The sequence below is a fragment of the Scylla paramamosain genome, chromosome 4 (assembly GCF_035594125.1).
Source record: "Scylla paramamosain isolate STU-SP2022 chromosome 4, ASM3559412v1, whole genome shotgun sequence".
Lineage (NCBI taxonomy): Eukaryota > Metazoa > Arthropoda > Malacostraca > Decapoda > Portunidae > Scylla > Scylla paramamosain.
This window is the reverse complement of record NC_087154.1, coordinates 13,780,745-13,805,090: the sequence shown is the minus strand read 5'-3', so window position 1 is coordinate 13,805,090 and position 24,346 is coordinate 13,780,745. Positions and strand designations below refer to the sequence as shown.

The 24,346-nt window shown below is 37.9% G+C and overlaps 1 protein-coding gene across 1 annotated transcript in view; it reads right to left on the bottom strand.

Moving 5' to 3' along the window:
* LOC135099765 (histone-lysine N-methyltransferase 2C-like) overlaps positions 1–24,346 on the bottom strand; it is a 157,089-nt gene that overhangs the window by 55,550 nt on the left and 77,193 nt on the right. The window contains exon 11 of the mRNA XM_064002278.1: positions 18,290–18,403. Within this exon, the coding sequence (XP_063858348.1) occupies positions 18,290–18,403 (114 nt within the window). The remainder of the gene's footprint in view (positions 1–18,289; positions 18,404–24,346) is intronic.

The following is a 24,346-nucleotide window of genomic DNA, read 5'->3' as shown; positions in this document are numbered from 1 at the left end:
AGAGAGAGAGAGAGAGAGAGAGAGAGAGAGAGAGAGAGAGAGAGAGAGAGAGAGAGAGAGAGAGAGAGAGAGAGAGAGAGAGAGAGAGAGAGAGAGAGAGAAAAAATGAATGGACACTGAAGACAGTGTTAAATGTAAGTTATGTCTGAAGCAATGAAAAATGTTATGTAATCTGAAGAAATTGAGGAAAGTTAGGGATGCAAGTGTGATACGACCTTGAGGATTATTTCAGATCTGATCAACTGATCTTACTAGATATGGGAAACGGGATGATTCTATCATGATGTAGGAGGAGTGCACGCTTCATCCAGAAGCAAAGATGGTCAGTGAGATCCATTCCTGCAAGCCCAGGGGTCACAGTGTTTAGGTGCAGTCTTTGTTGGGTGGGTGGATGGGTAGAGAGAGAGAGAGAGAGAGAGAGAGAGAGAGAGAGAGAGAGAGAGAGAGAGAGAGAGAGAGAGAGAGAGAGAGAGAGAGAGAGAGAGAGAGAGAGAGAGAGAGAGAGAGAGAGAGAGAGAGAGATAAAATCTACATAGTTGTAATGTATGGAAGGGGAGCTTTGAGTATGCTCATGCTGCCCCATCTTTGTATTTTGTGGTATCTAATCTGGCTTTAAATTCATGTATCGTCTCTGCACACACTACTTACTCATCTAGTCCACTCCATATACCTACTATTCTATGGGGAAAGCTGTCCATTTACATATTTATTCTGAACTATCTTTTTTGATCTTCCTTCCATGACCTCTTGTATCTCTCATGTCCCACTTTATTAGGCCTTCTCTATTGAGCACCTCCATATTCTTCATGATTCAATAAATTGATATCATCTCTTTTTTCCCTTCTTTATTTCAGTGTTGCCCATTCCTGTTGTGATAGCCTCTCCTCATATGACATTTCGGGCAAGCTCAGAGCTAATTTTGTTGCTGCTCTTTGAATCCTTTCAAGTTTCCTGATGTTCCTTTTTGTGCTTGGTTATGACACTGCTGCTGCATTTTAAAATCATCATGGCGACTCCTACACCAGCCTCAGAGTCCCCACCTGGGGAGGGGACCATAAATGTCCCCAGGTTGGACTGCCTTTCTGTCGACGATCCTAAGTGTCTTGACACCCCCCTCAACTTTTTCTTCATTAACTTCTGCAACATTCGCGGTCTAAGATCTAATTTTCAATCTGTAGAACACCACCTCTCCTCTTCTAAACCTCATCTTCTTTTCCTCACTGAAACTCAGGTATCTGAGGCAACTGACAGTAGCCCCTTTTCTGTTCCCTCCTACTTTCTCTATCCTCATTTTCGATCCAAAGCTGGATGCTGCGTTTATGTGCGTAATGACTTAACTTGCTCTCGTGCCCACGCTCTTGAATCTTCCAAGTTTTCCACCATCTGGCTACGACTACAGAGTCACTCTCATACTAAATTTATCTGTGCTGTATACCTCTCACCTAACTCCTCTGACTATAAGAAATTCTTTGACTACTTAACTTCCAAAGTGGAGCACATTCTGACCCTCTTCCCTTTTGCATAGATCTCCATTCTTGGAGACTTCAATGTTCACCACCAGCTTTGGCTTTCCTCTCCCTTCACTGACCATCCTGGTGAACTAGCCTACAACTTTGCTATCCTCCATGACCTAGAGCAATTGGTGCAACACCCTACACGTATTCCTGACCGTCTTGGAGACACGCCCAACATTCTTGACCTTTTCCTGACCTGTAATCCTTCTGCTTATGCTGTCACCCTTTCTTATCCGTTGGGCTCCTCCGATCACAATCTCATATCTTTATCTTGTCCTATCGCTCCAATCCCTCCTCAGGATCCCCCTAAGCGAAGGTGCCTCTGGTGTTTTGCCTCTGCTAGTTGGGGGGACCTGAGGAGGTATTTTGCTGATTTTCCTTGGAATGACTACTGCTTCCATGTCAGAGACTCGTCTTTGTGTGCTGAGCGCATAACAGAGGTGATAGTGTCTGGCATGGAGGCGTACATTCCTCACTCTTTTTCTTGTCCTAAACCATCTAAACCTTGGTTTAACACAGCTTGTTCTCATGCTATATATGATAGAGAGGTGGCCCACAAAAGGTACTTAAGCCTTCCATCACCAGAATCTCATGCACTTTATATTTCTGCCCGGAACCATGCCAAGTCTGTTCTCCAACTAGCCAAAAACTCCTTCATTAACAGAAAATGTCAAAACTTTTCAAGATCTAACTCCCCTCGTGATTTCTGGCATCTAGCCAAAAATATCTCCAATAACTTTGCTTCTTCTTTCCCTCCTCTATTTCAACCAGTTGGCACCACTGCTATCACATCTATTTCTAAAGCTGAACTCTTCGCTCAAACCTTTGCTAAAAATTCTACCTTGGATGATTCTGGGCTTGTTCCTCCCTCTCCTCCACCCTCTGACTACTTCATGCCACCTATTAAAATTCTTCGCAATGATGTTTTCCATGCCCTCCCTGGCCTAAACCCTCGGAAGGCTTATGGACCTGATGGGGTCCCTCCTATTGTTCTCCGAAACTGTGCCTCCGTGCTTGCACCTTGCCTAGTCAAACTCTTTCAGCTCTGTCTGTCAACATGTACCTTTCCTTCTTGCTGGAAGTTTGCCTACATTCAACCTGTTCCTAAAAAGGGTGACTGTTCTAATCCCTCAAACTACTGTCCTATTGCTTTAATTTCCTGCCTATCTAAAGTTTTTGAATCTATCCTCAACAGGAAGATTCTTAAACATCTATCACTTCACAACCTTCTATCTGATCGCCAGTATGTGTTCTGTCAAGGCCGCTCTACTGGTGATCTTCTGGCTTTCCTTACTGAGTCTTGGTCATCCTCTTTTAGATATTTTGGTGAAACTTTTGCTGTTGCCTTCAACATATCAAAAGCTATTGATAGAGTCTGGCACAAAGCTTTGATTTCCAAACTACCCTCCTACAGTTTCTATCCTTCTCTCTGTAGCTTCATCTCAAGTTTCCTTTCTGACTGTTCTATTGCTGCTGTGGTAGACGGTCACTGTTCTTCTCCTAAATCTATTAACAGTGGTGTTCCTCAGGGTTCTGTCCTGTCACCCACTCTCTTCTTATTATTCATCTATGATCTTCTAAACCAAACTTCTTGTCCTATCCACTCCTACGCTGATGATACCACCCTGCACTTTTCCACGTCTTTTCATAGACATCCAACCCTTCAGGAGGTAAACATATCACGCAGGGAAGCCACAGAACGCTTGACTTCTGATCTTTCTAAAATTTCTGATTGGGGCAGAGCAAACTTGGTATTGTTCAATGCCTCAAAAACTCAATTCCTCATCTATCAACTCGACACAACCTTCCAGACAACTATCCCCTCTTCTTCAATGACACTCAACTGTCCCCCTCTTCTACACTGAACATCCTCAGTCTGTCCTTTACTTCTAATCTGAACTGGATACTTCACATCTCATCTCTAGCTAAAACAGCTTCTATGAAGTTAGGTGTTCTGAGATGTCTCTGCCAGTTTTTCCCACCCCCCCCAGCTGCTAACTCTGTACAAGGGCCTTATCCATCCATGTATGGAGTATGCTTCACATGTCCGAGGGGGTTCCACTCATACTGCTCTTCTAGTAGCTTTTCGTCTCATCAACTCCTCTCCTCTAACTGACTGCCTTCAGCCTCTCTCTCACCGCCGCAATGTTACATATCTAGCTGTCTTCTACCGCTATTTTCATGCTAACTGCTCTTCTGATCTTGCTAACTGCATGCCTCCCCTCTTCCCGCAGCCTCGCTGCACAAGACTTTCTTCTTTCTCTCACCCCTATTCTGTCCACCTCTCTAACGCAAGAGTTAACCAGTATTCTCAATCATTCATCCCTTTCTCTGGTAAACTCTGGAACTCCCTGCCTGCTTCTGTATTTCCAGCTTCCTATGACTTGAATTCCTTCAAGAGGGAGGTTTCAAAACACTTATTCATCAATTTTTGACCACTGCTTTGACCCTTTTATGGGACTGGCATTTCAGTGGGCATTTTTTTTATTAGATTTTTGTTGCCCTTGGCCAGTGTCCTTCCTACATAAAAAAAAAAAAAAAAAAATCCCAATCTTGGCTTGTTTAGTGATGATCATTTCTTATATAATTTCTTCAGCCATGTGGGTAAATGCCACTCTTATATATGTTTCTCTAATAATTTTATTTGTTTCCCAGGTGACATGTTATCTGATATGAATACTCCCAGATCTCTTTCCAATTTTGATTTCTTTATTAACTTTCCTCTAAGTTTATACTATCCTGAAATCCTCAGCTTGTTCTTTCCAAACTTCATTAGACTGCATTTCTTGATGCTGAATTCCTTTTCCCATTTACAGCTCCATTCCCAAATTTTACCAAGGTCTTGCTGCAACATTTCATAATCATTCTCTTTACTCACAATTCCCAGTAGTTTAGCATCATCAGCAAAGAGACATAAAACTATTAAATTCCTCATTCGTCTTAAAAATATATTGTAAACATAATTGGGGTCAATACTGACCCTTCTGGGACCCTAGAGATAACTTCCTTCCAAGAACACTTGTCTCTGATAATCACTCTCATTTCCCTATCCTTCAGAAAGTCACTCATGCAATCAAGCAGCTTTCCTTGCACTCCTCCTAGTTTTCTTACCAGTCTTTTTTTGTGGCACCTTATCAAAGGCTCTTTTTAAATTGAGGAATACAGTCTGCCCATCCATCTCTTTCTTTAATTATATCTATTATTCTAGAGTAGAAACATATACAACTTGTGGTACAAAATTTTCCTTTTCTAAAGTCCACTTTGTCATGTGGTCATTGTGCTGTTTGCTTCCAGGTGTTTAGTCCATCTGTCCTTAATAACTTTTTCACAAATCTTGGCTACCACACTTGTTAGGGATACTGGTCTATAACTGTTTGGGTCTTCTTTGTCACCTCCTTCATATATTAGAACATTTGCTTTTTTCCAGTCTCTTGGGACTTTTCCTTCCCTTAGTGAACTCTCTATAATGCAATGTATTTTATCTGTCAGCTCCTCACTACATTCTTCTAATATCTAGTTTGCAGTTCTGTCTGGTCCATGTGACTTCCTCACATCCAACTCTCATTAACTTTTTAATTTCATGAATTGTGACTTCTATATACCCCATAGGAAGTAATCTTTCTCATTGCTGTCCTTCCTCACCTTAATCAGTCTCCCTCACAAAGACTGCTTAGAAGTGCTCATTCATAATCTCAGCCATTTCCAGATTGCCTTCATACTTCATTCCATCTCTGCATAATTTTCTTATTTCTTGTTTATTTTTCAATTTGCTATTCACATAATCTATAGAAGAGTTTTGGTTAATTTTTACACTTCTCACTTATATTCTCATAATTCTTTTTCTTCCCTATGTATTTCCACATTCATTTCTTGCATTTATATATTCCAGCCACCACTCTGTCTTCTCCTCCATCTCTTCCATGCCCTGTTTCTTCTCTCCTTCACCTCACCACACCTCCTGTTAAACCACTCTCTAATTTTAATCTCCTTTTGCTTTAAATTTTGGTACATGTTCCACTCCCTTTTCATAGATTTCCATCAGAAGTTTCCACTTGTCTTCTACACCCATTTCTGCCATGAAAAAGTTGCTCCATTCTGTCTCTTTTAAATATTTTCTGAATACCTCAAAGACTGTTTTACCATAAACTAACCTCCCTTGCCTGTGCTCTTCTTTCCTTACAAATTATATATTTTCTTTCAATTTCAATTGAGGCATTCACAATGGTCAGGAAAAACTGCCAGATTCATCAGCCAACTTAATTTTACAAATAAAATGAGGTCAGCTTGAAAAAAAATCTTGATGTCATTTGTATGTTATCAAACCAACAAATAAAATATTAGGAACATTTTTAGCCACCATCATCAAGCAGACAGCAAGAAATGTGGCAAAACAAGCTAAATACTATGCACATTATCTTGGGTCTGGGATATATCACCACCTTGGGATGAATACTATTTTTTCCTTTCAATATAAGTTTAATTTAACCATTAAGTTATATGATTAACATAATCAATATAAGTTTAATTTAACCATTAAGTTATATGATTAACATAAAACTATGAATCTTGGTACATGCAAAATAAACAACCAAGTTTTGATGCCAAATCTTAGCAGGACACTGATACATCTGTGTCTGCCAACGTCCTTCCCGAGTTGTTACTTGTCTGTTTACATTGTCTGCCAATGTCCTCCCTGAATTGCTGCTTGTCTGTTTACACTGTATCTCCCAATGTCCTCCCTGAGTTGCTGCTTGTTTATTTACATTGTGTCTCCCAATGTCTCTTATGAGTAGCTGCTTTCTTCTTTGGAAGTACACTAATACCTCAGCTTTAGTTGTTTTGAGTTAATTCATTTTCAAAGACACGTCAGTTTTTTTTTAAATATTATATGGAAAGATGAAACTCACCTTAAGTCATTTTACTCAAGTTTACATCAGTCATTAAAAAATATTAGAAAAGTCAAAACACAAAAATAAAAATAAACACAAAATCATATTAAAAAAAAAAAAAAAAAAAAAAAAAATATATATATATATATATATATATATATATATATATATATATATATATATATATATATATATATATATATATATATATATATATATATATATATCATAAAATCATCTAAAAACTAAGAAATTAGCATAATAAAGTTTGTACAGCAGATGATCATATTTCAAATTCCTGGTGACAGGAGGCACTTGTGTGTTGTTTTCCAAGCCAACACTGATTTTGAATTCAGACTACTGTTCACATCTGTACTAAGCTGTTGACATTTTTTTCAATTACATTTTGATTATGATTTAGAATGCATTTTTGCCCATGGGTCCGAAGAAAAGTCCTAGTGCAAGTGTTAGTGCTAAGTGTAAGGCTATATCCACCTACATGTACACCAGCCCTGACCAGCAACATCAATGGGACCCATCTGGTAAAATTAAAATTAGTTTTTACTTAATCATTTAAAATGATTTAATTTATCTATTTTATTTTATTTATTTATGCATACATATTATAAATACTGTAATAGGCAATGGGGAGTGTCTATTTGCAGTTAATAGTGTGGTTATTTTGACTTATCAGCCCTTTTGTATCAGCATGGTTTCAGCTGTCACAATATTCTAGCAGCACAAATAATACTTGCTTGACTTTTTGGGGGATTTGCCAAATAAATCATTAGTCCCTGTAGAAACCAGGGGAAAAAATGTTTCAAACTAAATATATAGTAAGGAACTAGAAATAAATGTGAAGACACTATGAGCCTAGTTGTGAGTATTTAGCTCATTAATACCTGTGTCTTATCAGATTTCATGGATGAACACTTAGGATTAATGTTTTGTAGTATATAGGTACAATACATCAAGATGTAATGTGCTTCTCCAGAGAATTGTGGGAACGTTGACTGATCCTACATTAAAACAGCCAGTGATCACCAACACTTGGCCCATAGTGAACATCCCAATTCAATCAAGTATGTGGTTACACTTGCCAATGATGTAACCTCTCTGATAATCTTGGGGTCTTTGGTGAAGATTAGGTCAAGTTGTGATGGTCCATCATTATTTCTGTATCTGGTGTTTTGCTGAACCTACTGTGTCATTGTGTTCTCTAAAATCGTGTTAAACAATATATTTCCCCCAGGAATTTTCACCTCCCTCAGTTTTCTTTCCTCCCAGCATACTTCTTTACAATTAAAGTCACCGATAAGTAAAAGTTTGTCACTCTCCTCCATCACTTCCATTAATGACAATCTCCTATCACTTAGTATCTTGGCATATTCTACTTCTCCCCATGATCTTGTTTTAGGTGGGACAAAACTTATTGCAAAATCTCTCCTTTCCATGTTTCCACTTCACGATTTCAACCTAATTATTTCAGTACTTTCCTTTCCATAGCTGACTCTACTCACTTTTATGTTCTTAGTAAATAACATGACTCCACCACCTTGCTTACCCTTCCTGTTTTTTAGCCAAGTATTGTACTGTTCATTCCTAACACTGTTCAGCAATAACTGGCCACTTAGTTTCTACTATTCCTGTTACATCAAGCTTAACTCCTCCAGATAATCATTTAATTCAGTAATCACTGAGATAAGTCCTTTCACATTGGAATATACCACTTCAGTTTTCCCTTCCTTCCTTTTTTCTCTTCTATGTATCATTTCCAGTCTCATATCCATAACTCTCAGGTAGAAACTCTTCTTCTCCATCTTTGATTTCTTGTTTTTTTTTTTCCCTTAGCTTAATTTTTCAGCCTTCATTCTCTTTCTCTTTCATCCAGATCCATGTCTTTTTAACCACACATTCTTATAATTGGTATCCTTGGAGAGTTTTCCTGACCTTGCCAGGACTTCCTCTGCTGTGATTTGTGACCTCATTTCCACTTTCAGTAGTCTCTGGCCTCTATGCACTTTCCAATCCTATGTACTTCCTCTATTTCCTGCTCCAAGCCTTGTTCATGGTAATGGACTGCTGTCATGATTTTTCCTGCCATCTCTTTTTCTTCTCTCTCCCTTACATGTCTTGCTGAATTCCTTTTCTCTTGAGGTCAAAGGTAATGACACATTTATTCTTTTCCAGTGTCCCTCACCATAGCTTTTTCCTTAATTACTTTGATTACAGTGTCTTTTGTCTATTCTATTTTATTCTGAACTATTTCTATGAAACTCACCTTCTCATCCTCATTTTCCTTCTTCCAGGCATCTCTCAATTCATTTAACTTGCTTTCATCCACAGATCCTTTAGCTTTCTTTTCAACTTTTTCCTCAACTTCTTAATCAAGTCTTTTCCAGAAATTCACATATTTCTCTCAGTAGGTTATTCTTGGCTTCCAGATGATGAGTTTCTCTTGTAACTCTAGGACCATGTTATCTAAATATGCCATTCTCCCAGACAAAACTTCATCATCCTCTTTGAATCCAGAGAATGTACCAGCAATAAATCTTTCATCTTTATTTACTTTAGGGAGAGTCTGATCTCTTACATGGAACTATTTTGGCCATGATTCTGTGATTTTTTACTCAGTCTTATATCAGAAATCTTTTTTTCATATCAGGGGAACAGTTTTTTCTTTCCCTTCCTTATATATGACATGTTGTAAAGTTTCCATGAAGATATTAGGAACCAAGCACCATGTGGGGACATCTGACATCTGTGTGTGTGTGTGTGTGTGTGTGTGTGTGTGTGTGTGTGTGTGTGTGTGTGTGTGTGTGTGTGTGTGTACAGATGGCTCTCTACTTGAAGCAGTTTTCCTACCTACATTTCTAATGACATTTGTAATCTTTTTTCGTGACACCTGTCATTGGCTAGAGCTGCCTTTGATGTGAATCTTAGGCCAGCCTTCTTCCTATCCTCTGTATCTCCCTTTCCATGTTTCATACAGGGATTGCCACATGAATGTCTGATGGTTCCCTGTAGCTTCTCTTTTTTTTTTTTTCTTATGCAGTTAGCAAATCACAAGAGCAGTTAGCATGAAAAAGGCAGTAGAAGACTGAAGACTGTCAGTTAATGGAGAGGGAGTTAATAAGACAAAATGCTTTTGATTCAGTCCTGTCTAAAAGAGTGGTACGATTGGAACCATCTCATACATGTGAAGTGTTCTCCATACATGTATGGATAAGGCCCATGTACAGAGTAAGCAGCTGGGGGGGGGTGAGAAAAACTGACGGAGACAACTAAGAATGCCTAACTTCATAGACTTATTTTAACTAGAGATGGGAGGTGAAGTTTCCAGTTTAGATTATAAGTAAAGGACAAACTGAGGAGACAGACTGGTGATATGGCTTTCCTTACTGAGTCTTGCTCATCTTCTTTAATTAAGAGATTTTGGTGCAATTTTTTATGTAAACATATCAAAAGCTTTTGATAGAGACTAGAACAAAACTTTGATTTCCAAACTACCTTCCTAAGGCTTCTATCCTCTCTGTAACTTTATCTCAAGTTTCCTTTCAGACCATTCTATTGCTGCTGTGGTAGATGGTCACTGTTCTCCTAAATCTATTAACAGTGGTGTTCCTCAGGGTTCTGTCCTGTCACCCACTCTTCCTATTATTCATCAATGATATTCTAAACCAAACTTCTTGTCCTACCTACTCTTACACTGATGATAACACCCTGCCCTTTTCCATTTCTTTTCGTAGACGTCCAGCCCTTCAGGAAGTGAACAGTTCACATAGGGAAGCCACAGAATGTCTGACTTCTGATCTCTAAAATTTCTGATTGGGGCAGAGCACACTTCATATTGTTTAATGCCTCAAAAACTCAATTCCTCCATCTATCAACTCAACACAACCTTCCAGACAACTAGCCCCTCTTCTTCAATGACACTCAATTGTCCCCTTCTTCTACACTGAACATCCTCAGTCTGCCCTTTACTTACAATCTAAACTGAAAACATCACAACTCATCTCTAGCTAAAACAACTTCTATGAAGTCAGGCATTCTGAGAAACCTCCATCAGTTTTTCTCACCCTTCCAGCTGCTAACTCTGTACAGGGGCCTTATCTGTCCATGTATGGAGTATGCTTCACATATAAGGGGGGTGGGGGTTCCACTCATACCACTCTTTTTGACAGGATGGAATCAAAAGCTTTTCGTCTCATCAACTCCTCCTCTAACTGACTGTCTTCAGTCTCTTTCTCATCACCACAATGTTACACCTCTTGCTAACTTCTACTGCTATTTTTGTGCTAACTGCTCTTCTGATTTTGCTAACTGTATGCCTACTCTCCTCCCACAGCCTTGCTGCACAAAACTTTCTTCTTTCTCTCACCCCTATTCTGTCCACCTTACTAATGAAAGAGTTAACCAGCATTCTCAATCATTCATCCCTTTCTCTGGTAACCTCTGGAACTCCCTGCCTGTTTCTGTATTTCCATCTTCCTATGACTTGAATTTCTTCAAGAGGGAAGTTTCAAGACACTTATCCTTTAATATTTGATGACCACTTTGGAACCTATTCAAGGACCGGCATATCATTTTTTTTTTTTTTTTTTTTTGGGGGGGGGGGATTTTCGTTGGCCATGGCTGGTGTTCCTGCCCCCCAAAAAGAAGAGTGGGAAAGTTGAGTGTTATTGATGAGGGGATCATTATCTGGAAAGTTATATTGAGTTAATAGGTGGAGGAATTGAGTTTTTGAGGCACTGAACAATACTGTTTTTTTTTTTTTTTTTTTTTTTTTTTTTTTTTTTTTTTTTTTTTTTTTTTTTTATGTAGGAAGGATACTGGCCAAGGGCAACAAAAATCTAATAAAAAAAATGCCCACTGAAATGCCAGTCCCTTAAAAGGGTCAAAGCAGTGGTCAAAAATTGGTGGATAAGTGTCTTGAAACCTCCCTCTTGAAGGAATTCAAGTCATAGGAAGGTGGAAATACAGAAGCAGGCAAGGAGTTCCAGAGTTTACCAGAGAAAGGGATGAATGATTGAGAATACTGGTTAACTCTTGCATTAGAGAGGTGGACAGAATAGGGGTGAGAGAAAGAAGAAAGTCTTGTGCAGCGAGGCCGCGGAAGGAGGGGAGGCATGCAGTTAGCAAGATCAGAAGAGCAGTTGGCATGAAAATAGCGGTAGAAGACAGCTAGATATGCAACATTGCGGCGGTGAGAGAGGGGCTGAAGACAGTCAGTTAGAGGAGAGGAGTTGATGAGACGAAAAGCTTTTGATTCCACCCTGTCTAGAAGAGCAGTATGAGTGGAACCCCCCCAGACATGTGAAGCATACTCCATACATGGATGGATAAGGCCCTTGTACAGAGTTAGCAGCTGGGGGGGTGAGAAAAACTGGCAGAGACGTCTCAGAACACCTAACTTCATAGAAGCTGTTTTAGCTAGAGATGAGATGTGAAGTTTCCAGTTCAGATTATAAGTAAAGGACAGACCGAGGATGTTCAGTGTAGAAGAGGGGGACAGTTGAGTGTCATTGAAGAAGAGGGGATAGTTGTCTGGAAGATTGTGTCGAGTTGATAGATGGAGGAATTGAGTTTTTGAGGCATTGAACTGCTCTGCACCAGTCAGAACTTTTAGAGATATCAGAGGTCAGGCATTCTGTGACTTTGCCGTGTGATCTGTTTAATTCCTTAAGGATTGGATGTCCATGAAAAGGTATGGAAAAGTGCAGGGTGGTATCATCAGCGTAGGAGTGGACAGGACAAGCAGTTTGGTTTAGATCACTGATGAATAACAGGACGAGTGGGTAACAGGACAGAACCCTGAGGAACGCCACTGTTAAGACTTACAAGAAAAACAGTGACCATCTGCCACAGCAGTAACAGAAGTCAGAGAGGAAAATTGAGATGAAGTTGCAGAAAGAAGGATAGAGGCTATAGGAGCGTAGTTTGGAAGTCAAAGCTGTGTGCCAGACTATCAAAAGCATCTGATATGTCTAAGGCAAAAGTTTCACCTAAATCCCTAAAAGAGGATGACCAAGACTCTTTAAGGAAAGCCAGAAGATCACTAGTAGAGGAGCTTTGGCAGAACCCATAATGGTAATCAGATATAAGGTTGGGAAGTGATAGATGTTTAAGAATCTTCCTGTTGAGGAAAGATTAAAAAATTTCAGAGGCAAGAAATTAAAGCAACAGGACATTAGTTTGAAGGATTCAAATGATCACCCTTTTCAGGAACAGGCTGAATATAGACAAACTTCCAGCAAGAAGGAAAGGTAGATGTAGAGTGAGTTGAAAGAGTTTGGCTAGGCATGATCCAAGCACAGAGGCACAATTTTAGAGAACAAGAGGGACCCCATCAGGTTCATAAGCCTTCCAAGGGTTAAGGCCAGCAAGAATCTTAACGGGCAGCATGAAGTAGTCACAGGATGGAGGAGAGAAAGGAACTAGCCCTGAATCATTCAAGAGGTCTCAGCAAAATTTAAGAGAAGAGTTCAACTCTTCAGATGAGATGGCAGTGGTGCCATCAGGTTGAAATAAAGAAGAGATATATGAAGAGGTAAAGTTGTTTTTGGCTAGGAGCCAGAAGTCATGCGGGGGATTATATTTTGTAAGATTTTGACATTTTCTATTGAAGAAGGAGTTTTTGACTAGTGGGAGAACAAACTTGGCATGATTCTGAGCAGAAATATGAAGTGCATGATATTTAGGTGATGGAAGACTCAAGTACCTTTTGTGGTCAGAAATATGGATATAGTGTTGGACTACTTTCTCTAAGAAATGTAGGATAGCAAAGTTAAAGGCTAGTTCATCAGGTTGGTCAGTGAAAAAAGGTAAGCCAAAGCTGGTGGTGAACATTCAAGTCTCCAAGAATGGAGATTTCTGCCAAAAGGAAGGGAGTCAGGATGTGCTCCACTTTGGAAGTTAAGAAGTCGAAGAATTTTTTATACTCAGAAGAGTTAAGTGTGAGGTATACAGCACAGATAAATTTAGAGTGAGAGTGAGAGAGTCATAGCCAGATGCTGGAAAATTTGGAAGATTTAAGCGTGTGGGAATGAAAGCAATTTAGATTGTTGTGCACATATATGCAACATCCAGCTTTGGATTGAAAATGAGGATAGAAAAAGGAGGGAGCAGAAAAGGGGCTACTGTCAGCTGACTCAGATACATGCATTACAGTGAGAAAAAGATGAGGTTTAATAGAGGAGAGATGGTGCTCCAGTTTGAAAATTAGATGTAAGGCTATGAATGTTCCAGAAGTTAATGGGGAAAAAATTGATGGGGTATCAAGACACTCAGTGTTGATACCAGAGCTTTCTGACTTGGGAACATTTGTGGTCCCTTTCCCTAAAAAGGGAATTTTGAGTGAATGGTGTGCTTGTATCAGTTGCACGTAGAGTTATGTGAAGGAAGAATTGTCTTTAGAGGGCAGGCTGTGACTACTATCTTGTTGTGAGAAACAAAGGAAAATATTCAGTGAAATTACAAGTGGATCATTGAAAGGTTCACAATACTCCCTGATCCAGTATAAAACTGGTCCAGTGCTTGAGACTTCAGTGGGAGTAATTATCATTTCAGCAGGTGTCTACTGCCGCATGATGAGGAAGAGGTGTAACTTCTTCAGTATGGAAGTGCATTGTGTTCAGAGAGCTGCTTCACAGTGTAGGGTATTGAAAGTTGCTTCTCAACCACTTTCCATCACACTTTCTCTGCACATGCTCCTTAACTAAAGTTCTTTCTCTCATGTCCATTTTTTCTTGTCTCTAACTTCTTTTCTTCCTTGTATGTGATAAAGCACATGCTTTTCTTTATGGACACAACACAATGATGATCCTTGCTGTAAAGCATCTTTATTGAGCTTAGGCACTAAATGATGAAGATAAAAATGTGAGAATCTGTATCTTCAGCATTTTCAATGTTATTGACAGCATATGCATCATGAATATATTTACCAATGTCACTAGAATATTCCACTACATTGGCACCAATGTGCCATATTGTACAGTGTTGGCGAATGAAACAGTGATCTACTATTTAAAATCTCTGTTTAGTGGTTCATAATTCTAACCACTATAAATCTACATGCTCTTGACCAGCTACAAATCATGAGTATTTCTAACTTCCCAGTGATAGTGTTATCACATAATGACAACAGCACATCATTACCTCAAGGCCACACAAGGCTACATGTCTAAACTTTCATCCATGAATTTTCCCACTGCATTTTTGCACTGTGGAGTATAAAAGCTCCATTTTTCACTTAAAGCACAAAAAATGGCTGGACCACCACAGGCAAGGTGGAAAGGGTCTCTATTATTGCCTTGAGGCAAGGATGAGTTGAAATCAACAAGATTACTGCCTGTGTTCGCTACCATAGAACTACTACTTTTCACATCCTTGCCACCAGCAAAGTTCTGAATGAGAATGAAATTATCCTGCCAAAGCCTCACTCTGGCAAGCAAAGACTTCCTTCCAGAAAGACTACTGCACTAATAAGGTATACTTTGCATCCATTCACAGATCCACAAAAAAAAAAAAAAAAAAAAAAAAAAAAAAAAAAAAAAAAAAAAAAAAAAAAGCAGTCAGAACTGCTGAATTTCATTCTCATTGAAAAAATGTGGTGGCCAACACAGGTAACAATCTCACTGATCTCAACTTTTTTTGCATCAGGGCAATGAGGGCAATGATATAGGCCCCCTCTGCCTTGCTTGTGGTGGCCCCAACCATTTTTGTAATTTCACAGAAAAATGGTGGGTCTTCATACTCCATGCAGGCAGGCAAATTTGGGAACAATATTTTAATGCTGCAGCTTCATTTAGCCTTGAGGTCCTGATATGTTATTATCATTATGTGATCATACTATTGTTGCTAGCACTCATCATTTAGAATTGAGCAAGAGTATATAGGTTTTATAGCAGTTGGAGTTGCAAGTCATTTACAATCAGTTTTAAATGGGGAGTTGCAACTTCATCAAGTGATACTGTATTATGAATCACTAGTGATTCAAAACAGCTATCATCACTGTCTTTTCCACTAACATCATCTCCAAGGCTACAATTAGTAAAATCTGGCTCTCACCAGATACCATTTTCACAAAATACAAGGAGTCATAGTCGACAAATCGGATTCAGTACAAACTTTTTTCAGCTCTGTCCAGCAACATCTACCTTTCCTTCTTGCTGGAAGTTTGCCTACATTCAACCTGTTCCTTAAAAGGGTGACCGTTCTAATCCCTCAAACTACCGTCCTATTGCTTTAATTTCCTGCCTATCTGAAGTTTTTGAATCTATCCTCAACAGGAAGATTCTTAAACATCTATCACTTCACAACCTTCTATCTGATCGCCAGCATGGGTTCCGTCAAGGCCACTCTACTGGTGATCTTCTGGCTTTCCTAACTGAGTCTTGGTCATCCTCTTTTAGAGATTTTGGTGAAACTTTTGGTGCTGCCTTGGACATATCAAAAGCTTTTGATAGAGTCTGGCACAAAGCTTTGATTTCCAAACTACCCTCCTACGGCTTCTATCCTTCTCTCTGTAACTTCATCTCAAGTTTCTTTTCTGACCGTTCTATTGCTGCTGTGGTAGATGGTCACTGTTCTCCTAAATGTACTAACAGTGGTGTTCCTCAGGGTTCTGTCCTGTCACCCACTCTCTTCTTATTATTCATTAATGATCTTCTAAACCAAACTTCTTGTCCTATCCACTCCTACACTGATGATACCACCCTGCACTTTTCCACATCTTTTCATAGACGTCCAACCCTCCAGGATGTAAACATTTCACGCAGGGAAGCCACAGAACGCTTGACTTCTGATATTTCTAAAATTTCTAGTTGGGGCAGGGCAAACTTGGTATTGTTCAATGCCTCAGAAACTCAATTCCTCCATCTATCAACTCGACACAACCTTCCAGACAATTATCCCCTCTTCTTCAATGACACTCAACTATCCCCCTCTTCTACACTGAACATCCTCGGTCTGTCCTTTACTTATAATCTGAAATGGAAACTTCACATCTCATCTCTAGCTAAAACAGCTTCTATGAAGTTAGGTGTTCTGAGACGTCTCCGCCAGTTTTTCTCACCCCCCCCAGCTGCTAACTCTGTACAAGGGCCTTATCCGTCCATGTATGGAGTATGCTTCACATGTCTGGTGGGGGGTTCCAATTATACTGCTCTTCTAGACAGGGTGGAATCAAAAGCTTTTCGTCTCATCAACTTCTCTCCTCTAACTGACTGTCTTCAGCCTCTCTCTCACCACCGCAATGGTGCATCTCTAGCTGTCTTCTTCTACTATTTTCATGCTAACTGCTCTTCTGATCTTGCTAACTGCATGCCTCCCCTCCTCCCACGGCCTCGCTGCACAAGACTTTCTTCTTTCTCTCACCCCTATTCTGTCCACCTCTCTAATGCAAGAGTTAATCAGTATTCTCAATCATTCATCCCTTTCTCTGGTAAACTCTGGAACTCCCTGCCTGCTTCTGTATTTCCACCTTCCTATGACTTGAATTCCTTCAAGAGGGAGGTTTCAAGACACTTATTCATCAATTCTTGGCTACTGCTTTGACCCTTTTATAGGACTGGCATTTCAGTGGGCATCTTTTTTTATTGGATTTTTGTTGCCCTTGGCCAGTGTCCTTCCTACATAAAAAAAAAAAAAAAAAAAATTATATATATATATATATATATATATATATATATATATATATATATATATATATATATATATATATATATATATATATATATATATATATATATATATATATATATATATATATATTGCATTTGAAGGCAACTATGCCTGTCAAGATACTGAGACTTTGGTAACTTATTATGTGAGACTTATGCCCAATAACATGTTTAAGAATTCCCTACAGCCAGTTCAAACTACATCTGCCAAGGCCAAAACATTTATAGGTGAAATCCACAGATATCATAATATTATGAATTTTCACATTGCCTTACAAGTGCTCTGATTTCTTATAACTTGGGAATCCATTCACACTCCTCTGCAGCTGAGACAAAGGAAACTTGTCTCCTGAGGGAGAGAAGCACTAATCATCCACTTGAATAGTTTTCAATTGCATTACCATGGTTTGTAATCACTCATCATAAGTAAGAGGAAAATATCTCAAAGATGCAGTAAGAAGACAGCATATTCTTAGGACCGTCTGCACTAAACTGAAGTTTATCAATCTACTTGACATACCATATCACTTATCATAACACAATGCCCTAATCACAATAACATGTTGATGTCTAATATGGTGCAAGAGCTATCTGACTTCATGTCTATGCATAATGTCAATTAACCAAGTGATCGTGAATATCGAGCCTCTAGTGTAAATAAACAGATTATCATCGATCAATTGATTAAAATAAAGAATTAAACAATCATTCTGATAAAAATTAAATTATGATCTAGTCTTTTCAACTATTTAGTATAAAATAAAATAAATAAAATAAAATAAAATAAAATACCTATATACACCAAACATTTATAAGGAAAAGGATAGGTGTTATTGTGAGTTTCCTTACACTCACATTTTAAGATTCAGTCCCATGAAAAATATGAATAAATTAGCAAGAAATTACAATTGGAGCTTCTGGTGTAGAGAAATCTTAGATCATTCTAAGTTCTTAGATCATTCTAAGTTTAAGCCAATACACTAGCACTTAAATATAATTAACAGACCCCATGTAAAAATAAATAACAAAATGATAAATGATTCTTATTAAAGTCAATGATTATCATGCTATTTACAACACGATTATTCTTACATACATCTACACATTACATGAACATCAAACTAGAGCTCAGCTCTAAGCATACACACATCCACTCTGATAAAAGGGTAGGTGTGGCAAACTCATCATGCTAATGTAGGGTTACCTTGCATTTCCACCCAGTTCTGCAGAGGGAGAGGCCAAACGGTCGAGCACACATCACATGGTAGGCCTTGTCACATACTCCACATACCATCTCCTCACTTGGTTGCCGGCACATCTGCACACCCAGAGAATGGGGAAGGGAAGGGAGGGTCACAGAGGGATTACTATCATGCACCACATTACAATACCAACTAAGTTGAGGAAAGGATGATTCAAATTACTAGAATGTAATTATGAATAAATTCAAAGCAAGAGATAGAAGGACAAAATTTACTGTCAAGCTATATTTTGTGATCCAAATTACTACAACAGTCACAGTAGCATGCATAGTAGAGAAAGTTAACAGGATTCGTTACCCTTAATTATAAAGAACTTATGTGTTAACTCATGGAATCCTGGAAAACAATAATTTCTAACCATTCTGAAAATATCATTTAATCTGAACTTGAAAGCTCTCATGAATACAATGTACATTATTAATATGTATTTATTGGAAAAGCTAAAAGTAGAAACCAGAAAATATACATTATTAAAAGAAATGAGAAACACCATAAAAATCATGTAAAAATAGTATTGTTCTAGATGAGAAATGCCGTCAAAATCAAATAAAAAATGGTGCTGCCTATTACCAAATACAACAGTATTCATTGCAATGCATTAATGATTGTCTAACTTGAGATCATATCTCGGGAGAAATAGAATAATTTCACAATTTCCTTAGTATCACTGATAATCTTCAATGTCTGAGAGAGAGAGAGAGAGAGAGAGAGAGAGAGAGAGAGAGAGAGAGAGAGAGAGAGAGAGAGAGAGAGAGAGAGAGAGAGAGAGAGAGAGAGAGAGAGAGAGAGAGAGAGAGAGAGAGAGAGAGAGAGAGAGAGAGAGAACTGCCCTGTAATATAAACTACCATGGTTGTATGTCCTTGACTGCAAAACTGACATAATAAGAGTAAAGTCATCACCTCATGGTGCCTTCATAAGCCTTTCTTAACTAACCAAATGAACATGAAAAATTTCCAGTTTGCCATGAGGCAAGAAGTTCCAATAAGAAAGCATTGGTAGTCTTGATCAATCCATGAAAAAGCACCTTTAAGTGCATTAGTATAAAGGCAGGTAGGGTATAGTACCTAATAGTAGTCATATAATTGCCAAACACTGCTACATCACTAATACTGTGACAAACACAGATTCTATGATGGAATAAAATGTTTTTTAAAAGGAAAGAAAGATCTAGGTAATGTGTTCTTTCTTTCCAATGAAACCATACTCAGGCATATTATAAAGCAACAATCTCTATCTTTCTTTCCTTAACTTGAGTGCCACTTTCATGCATAACAGTGTTTCATGCTAATAGGAAAAAGTGACCCAGGAATACCTGCTCTTGACTAGCCAGATAACTTTCTAGTTCTTATGATCCAAATGAGAACTGCTAGAGCAATACGAAGAATAAGAGGCTTACAATGACAAACAAATTAAATATGGACCATGAAGAGAGCACTGGAGGTGTTCAGGTTCAGTTATTCAAATTTGGGAAAAAAATAGCATCTCCAGGTCAATTAAATTAAAAGGGTAAAATGACAAATGAAAGGGGTTTAATAGAGATCTAAATGTAAGTTTCATTCATAAATTAAAAAGTTTAGCAGTAGTCATTTAACACATTTTTTCTCTGTTGTGTATAAATATCCAAATACTAACACTGATCCAAAATTCTGAGCTCAATATTCAATCAGATGAATTTTCCCCTATAAAACCCAAAACACAATTTACTAGGCAAGGAAGGTAAAGCAGTGGTATTCCAGTCATCTGCCATCTATGGGGTTGCAGTTTCTGCTTACTTTTCTGGTTGTCTGATCTTTAATGTACTCCTTTACATCTGCTAAGCATTATAGCACACTTTGTTGGTTAAGAGCTTTGTTATACACAAATACAAGTCATACATCTCTCTTATAGTTAGATATTTCAAGACAGCAGTGAAAAATCGGTTGCCACAAATGTGCATGTGAATGGTAACACTGGGATAAAAGTTAAATCAGGCAGCATACAGATGATTATCAGAATGTTGAAAGTAGTAAGCATGGCCTTAAATCAAAATTTTACTTTCTTGTTCATACTGAATGGTGACCAGGATTCACTGGCACAAAAAACAATATTTGCTTCCTAAAGTTTATCAGTACTTTTCATATATCTTAAATTATTATACACACATACATACTTATACCAAAGCTGTCTCCCTCCAAAAATGGGGGAATCAAAACAAGGCACACACATTTCACATTCACTATCACTCACACCACTATCTTAGTCCCTTGAACCCCGATGGAGTAGGGAAAGTACTCCTGCTCTTACTTTACAGGAATCAGGTGCACAGCTTGGACAACTTGGTCTGGAATAAGGCTCCTTCATGGCAAGAACCCTCTCCTACCATACCCAATTGCCCCACAACTGAGTGAGATTATTGGCAATGAAGACTGTGAGTGTATTGGTGAAGAAATGGAGCAATGAGGGATGCCAGGGTGTGTCTCATCACAAACATGATGGTAGGTTGCTTCAAAATGTTTGACAACACCTTACATGGTATCAAGAGAAAATTAAAGGTATATCCTCAGCTTACAGCAAAACAACTAAAAAACAAATATTTCGGGGCACCCCATTACTATGTTTGTAGTGAGGAACATCCTTGTGTCCCTCATCGCTCCATTTCTTCACCAACACACTTACATTCTTTTTGTTGTCAATAGTTATACGGCGTAGTTTCAAATTTGTTTCAAGATTCTAATGAAATCCTAACACTTGTATACTTTCCAGGCATCACACATCACTTTAGTAGAACACTTTGTTTAAAACAAAGCTGTTTTGTTAGCTGAAACAAGGAGCAATCACAAAAGCTCTCCCTTATGTCAATATGTCAAACACTAAATCTGTTACTCTATGCTTTCAAAAACATATGAGAGGCTAACCTAAGCTGCCATGTAGTTATTTTCCCCAGGCAGACTTTTTCTGATCAAGAAGGAGCAAGTTCCCAGTTTGTGCAATGTGATGTTTACATCCACAGGAGTTCTAATCATGAGTGTCACTGACTGTATATAGGTTGAATTCTGAAGGCTGCATATTTAGGGAAAAAATTCTGGGTCAACCAATATAAACAGGTAAGGTTTCTAAGGTTGAAAATCATGGAATCCAAACATGATACAAAGGCCCATTAGCAGTTCCTGGCTTTAGAAATTAAATATTTACTTATGACCAGTAAACAAGAGAAGTGTTGTGTCCTTGATAGATGAAACTCATGAATTGATACTTGATTATTTAACTTACTTTATATTTTGGTTTTACTGATCTTTGTTGAAATGTTTAACACAGGCTAGATTGGTATATACATAAAGTACATAATCAAAACACACAAATTGAAATAAACAATAAAACCAACTGGATATTTTCACACTTGCATTGTACAGCAATGCATCACATTGTCTTTGTTTACATTTGCTGTGTCGCAATTGGGGCATTCACAATGGGCTGAGTTGCAAATGTTTGCCAGTTGTTTTAATGTAGGGCTCAGTATACCTTTTCACAGTTCTCTGGAGATGCACATTGTAAAATTCCCTCTATTGATACATCTTGATGCACTGTACCTATATGATACATGTACCTATATGATACAAAACACTGATCTTAAGTGTTTCTGCTATCAATATGCATGGAATCTGGTGATGCGCACTCTACAGAATAGTTATTATTATCTAAATACTAGCAACTAGGCTCTCAGTGTTCGCATTTATTTCTAGTCTTTTACTATATATTTTGTTTGAAACATTTTCCACCGGTTTTTATGGGGACTGATGATTTATCTGGCAAATCCAGAAAAAGAATAGAACAAGTATTATTTGTGCTGCTGGGATACTGAGATGGTCAAAATTGTGCTGAGATACACCAACTTCTCAAAAAAAAAAAAAAAAAAAAAAAAAAAAAAAAAAAAACCCTGAGGTAGGAGAAATGAGTTTGCTGTGCAATTGTCTAACTCAAGTTTATGCATGTGCTATGGTTGATTGTGTATATATATATATATATATATATATATATATATATATATATATATATATATATATATATATATATATACATATATAAATAAAGTGAAAGAATAGGTTGTATCTTTGAGACATGACAAACAGACAATCTTCACTAGTGTCCTGTTAAGATTTGGCATCAAAATATGGTCATTTCTTTCATATGTGCCAGGTTTCTTTCATATATACCAGGATTTATAAAGTTGTATAACTTAAATAGATAAAGTAAACTTAGACAAAGAGGAAAAACAGGATTTATCCTAAAGTGATGATACATCCCAAAATTAGAGATAATGAGCATAGTATTTAGCTTGTTTTGCCATATTTCTTTACTTGATGATGGTGGCTAAAAATTTTCCTAATATTTTATTAGTTGATTTGATAACACACAAATGATGCAAAGATTTTTTTCAAGCATTCCAAATTTATGTAAAATTAAGTCGGCTGGTGAACCTGACAGTTTTTCCAGACCACTGCGAATGCCCCAGTTTAGCTGCTCTACAGTCGCCAATTTTTGTTTTTCCTTAAAAATTTTAAGTAACTTTTTTCACAGACTGTTCTACAACACTGTTCAACACAACAGTTTAATAAATATGACAGGAAATATTATGCAAATGCCTCAACAAAAAACAAGAACAGCACAAAACAGTTGGTTTTGTAATATTTTGATTGAAAAACTAGCACAAAACAGTTGGTTTTGTAATATTTTGGTTGAAAAACCATCATGAAAAATTACCAATATAGAAAACCATAAACATTAAGTTTTTAGTAGATAAATATCATTCACCAGAACTCCCTGACATGTCAATTAGGCCATGCCTCATTCCTTGACCCAACTTTGTATTCCCCTCCTCATCCCCTCGACACTCTCCCTGAAGATGGGGTCTTGCATGGGCCAAAAGACATCTTGAGAAAATGGACTTTGGTTCCCTGATGACTGCACCATTGTGTGAAAAATACAAAGAGAATAATGCATATCTCACTATTGACTTCAATAGTACATGTATTCAGAATAGTGTACTACCATTATATATATATATATATATATATATATATATATATATATATATATATATATATATATATATATATATATATATATATATATATATATATATTGGTACGTCAACTTATGAGTTTTTCAAGATATGAGATGTTGCTTGAATGATTTTTTGCTTCGAATTGCAAGCCAAAATCCGAAATACAAGCAAGCTTCACCTACGCCGCCACTAGCTGGCACAGCAAGTGCCACATCTGTCCAGCATTTCTCTCACTTCATGTTAGTTATAAATACATTTTCTGTAGACCCTCAATATAAAAAACACATATGGGGAGAGAGAGAGAGAGAGAGAGAGAGAGAGAGAGAGAGAGAGAGAGAGAGAGAGAGAGAGAGAGAGAGAGAGAGAGAGAGAGAGAGAGAGAGAATGAATTGTGGCTGTGTGACAACCTGTTAATGACCCTGAAAATAGTCGATGATTCAGTGCTCTCTCTCTCTCTCTCTCTCTCTCTCTCTCTCTCTCTCTCTCTCTCTCTCTCTCTCTCTCTTTCAGATAAACCAACACACACACACACACACACACACACACACACACACACACACACACACACACACACACACAACTGAAAATAAATAGTATGCATGTTGAGGAAGAAGCAGAAATTTCAGGTTTTGAATGACTACTTTCAGTGTCTTCAATGAAGAAGGAACATTTGATAGACCAGTGATGGTAATGTGAGAGTGAAAGGATTGAGTGAGATTGAGGTAATAGTGGATGAGGTAAGAATAATGAAGGAAGACTTGGATGTGAAGAAGGCACAGGGACCTCATGGAGTATCTAATTGGGTGTTGAATGAATGCATACTGACTTGCACACAAGGTTTACAAACTCATCATAACTTCATTAAGGAAAGGAGTGGTGCCCAAAGATTAGAAAAAGCAGATACAGTCCCCATATATAAGAATGGAAGCAAAGAAGAACATCTAATTATAGACCAGT